The sequence below is a fragment of the Pestalotiopsis fici genome, assembly GCF_000516985.1.
Source record: "Pestalotiopsis fici W106-1 unplaced genomic scaffold PFICI_Scf_8, whole genome shotgun sequence".
Lineage (NCBI taxonomy): Eukaryota > Fungi > Ascomycota > Sordariomycetes > Amphisphaeriales > Sporocadaceae > Pestalotiopsis > Pestalotiopsis fici.
This window is the reverse complement of record NW_006917098.1, coordinates 1,698,608-1,700,265: the sequence shown is the minus strand read 5'-3', so window position 1 is coordinate 1,700,265 and position 1,658 is coordinate 1,698,608. Positions and strand designations below refer to the sequence as shown.

The window sequence follows — 1,658 nt, the reverse complement described above, 5'->3', positions numbered from 1 at the left end:
CACACACAAGTAGCCTGTCTCAAAATCCCCTTTACATCTTGGCCTGGGGCAATCATAAGCCTGAATCATTCCTGAACTTCCGTCGCTAAAACCATTGGAATCATTTGACTTCGCTCTCTGCCATATCCGATTAGGAAACAAGTCGTACCTTTCTAACGTACTCCATGCTGAAATGCTGACATTATAATACATGAGACAAAAAGGTTCTCATCCCGGCGTCATCATCATATACGCCTCTTTGGCTACTTTCTCGTACTCTCATGCTCCGTCCTTGTCGTGATGATCTTGATCCGGAACGTAGTTTGTCTCTCCTAGCATGGCCGTGGGCTCTGAAGTCATCGCAGTCTGGGCACTAGTCTGTGGTTGAGTCGAGACGGTCGGTCCATTGATGTGACTGGGAGGCTGAGATTGACTGCGAGGAGCACCGGTCGCAGCATGTAATCTCTGGTCCAGTGCCTTGAGCGCAAGCGCTCTCCGTCGCTCGGCCTCAGCTCGAACACCTCCTGGAGCTCCCCGAGGCAGGTAGTTGTTGCCTTGAGCAGCCGATAGCTCTGCTTGGGAGAATGGTGTGCAGACCTTCATGGCAACCAGGACATTGAAAACCTGCTCTGTAAAGGCAGCAACAACTGGCTTGGCTGGGCCGGGGAAGAACTCGGAAAAGGCAAATGTCTCGCTGGCATCGCCTCGTAATGCGGTCGGTTGCGACGAGTCGAGATCGGGGAAAACGGTCTTGTAGAATCGCAAGTACGTCCAGCTGGTCAACAGTCCAAAAATGGCCAGTAGGAGCGAGGCAACCGTGAGAATAGGAGTCATGGTCAGAATCGTGACCACGGCGAGATGGAGCAGCGGAAATCTTGGCACGCGCATGGACAAGATACCGCGGAACAGAGTGACTGTGTGGGCTGGTACGAGCTGGCTGAAGGCCACGAGGAAGGACATTTGCAGCGATATCGTGCCAGAGACGGTGGTGAGCCTTGATCATGTCGCGTAATTAGCAAAAAGATCACATGAAAAAGTACATTCGAGATATAGCATCTCGGACGCAACTGCAAGAGTCCAACTCACGTCCAACGCTCATTCCGTGTAAGCGTAAACATCATGACCAGAAACAAGAAGCTGAGGGCATTGGGTATCAAGGCGGTGACCAGCAGGAACTTTGCAAATTCCCTTGACGACCAAGCTCTCTCAAGGTAACGCCCACCCTGAAAAATGGTCATGCCGGCAATGCCCAATGTGAAAATGTTGTTCTCTACCAGGGTCGTCGTGACAAAGACCCAAGGATAAAAAAGCGACAGCTGGGGCACCAGCGTGAGCCATTCGACGACGATCTCCGAGTTGGCGGACCATTGTCGATAGCGGACGGCAGCACTCAGGATCGACTGCAACAGCAAGGCGATGAGCAACACTCGGGTGACGGGCGGGATGTTTATTCGAGGAGGCATGGCGAAAGAAGATCGCTCGTTCGGCTGTAGACGCGCTCAGGACTGCAGTCTGTCTGCTTTCTTACGTATGCTTCAAAGTAATTTTTTTTTTCCGGGGGTCCAGACAGCAAGCAAGCTGCAACCAGACGTCGGTCGGTATTGGACACGGTTCTGGGTCGCGCGCCTAGGTATGTAGGAACGGGTAAGTAGGTTAGGTAAGGATCTCACTGACGCCTG

The 1,658-nt window shown here is 52.5% G+C and overlaps 1 protein-coding gene across 1 annotated transcript; it reads right to left on the bottom strand.

The window, feature by feature from the left end:
- Positions 1-258: 258 nt before the first annotated feature.
- Positions 259-1,442, bottom strand: PFICI_11216 (uncharacterized protein; the record flags this gene model as incomplete). Its single annotated transcript, XM_007839797.1, has 2 exons — positions 259-973; positions 1,066-1,442. 2 exons carry the CDS (start codon positions 1,440-1,442, stop codon positions 259-261), a joined length of 1,092 nt encoding a protein of 363 aa, XP_007837988.1.
- Positions 1,443-1,658: the final 216 nt, after the last annotated feature.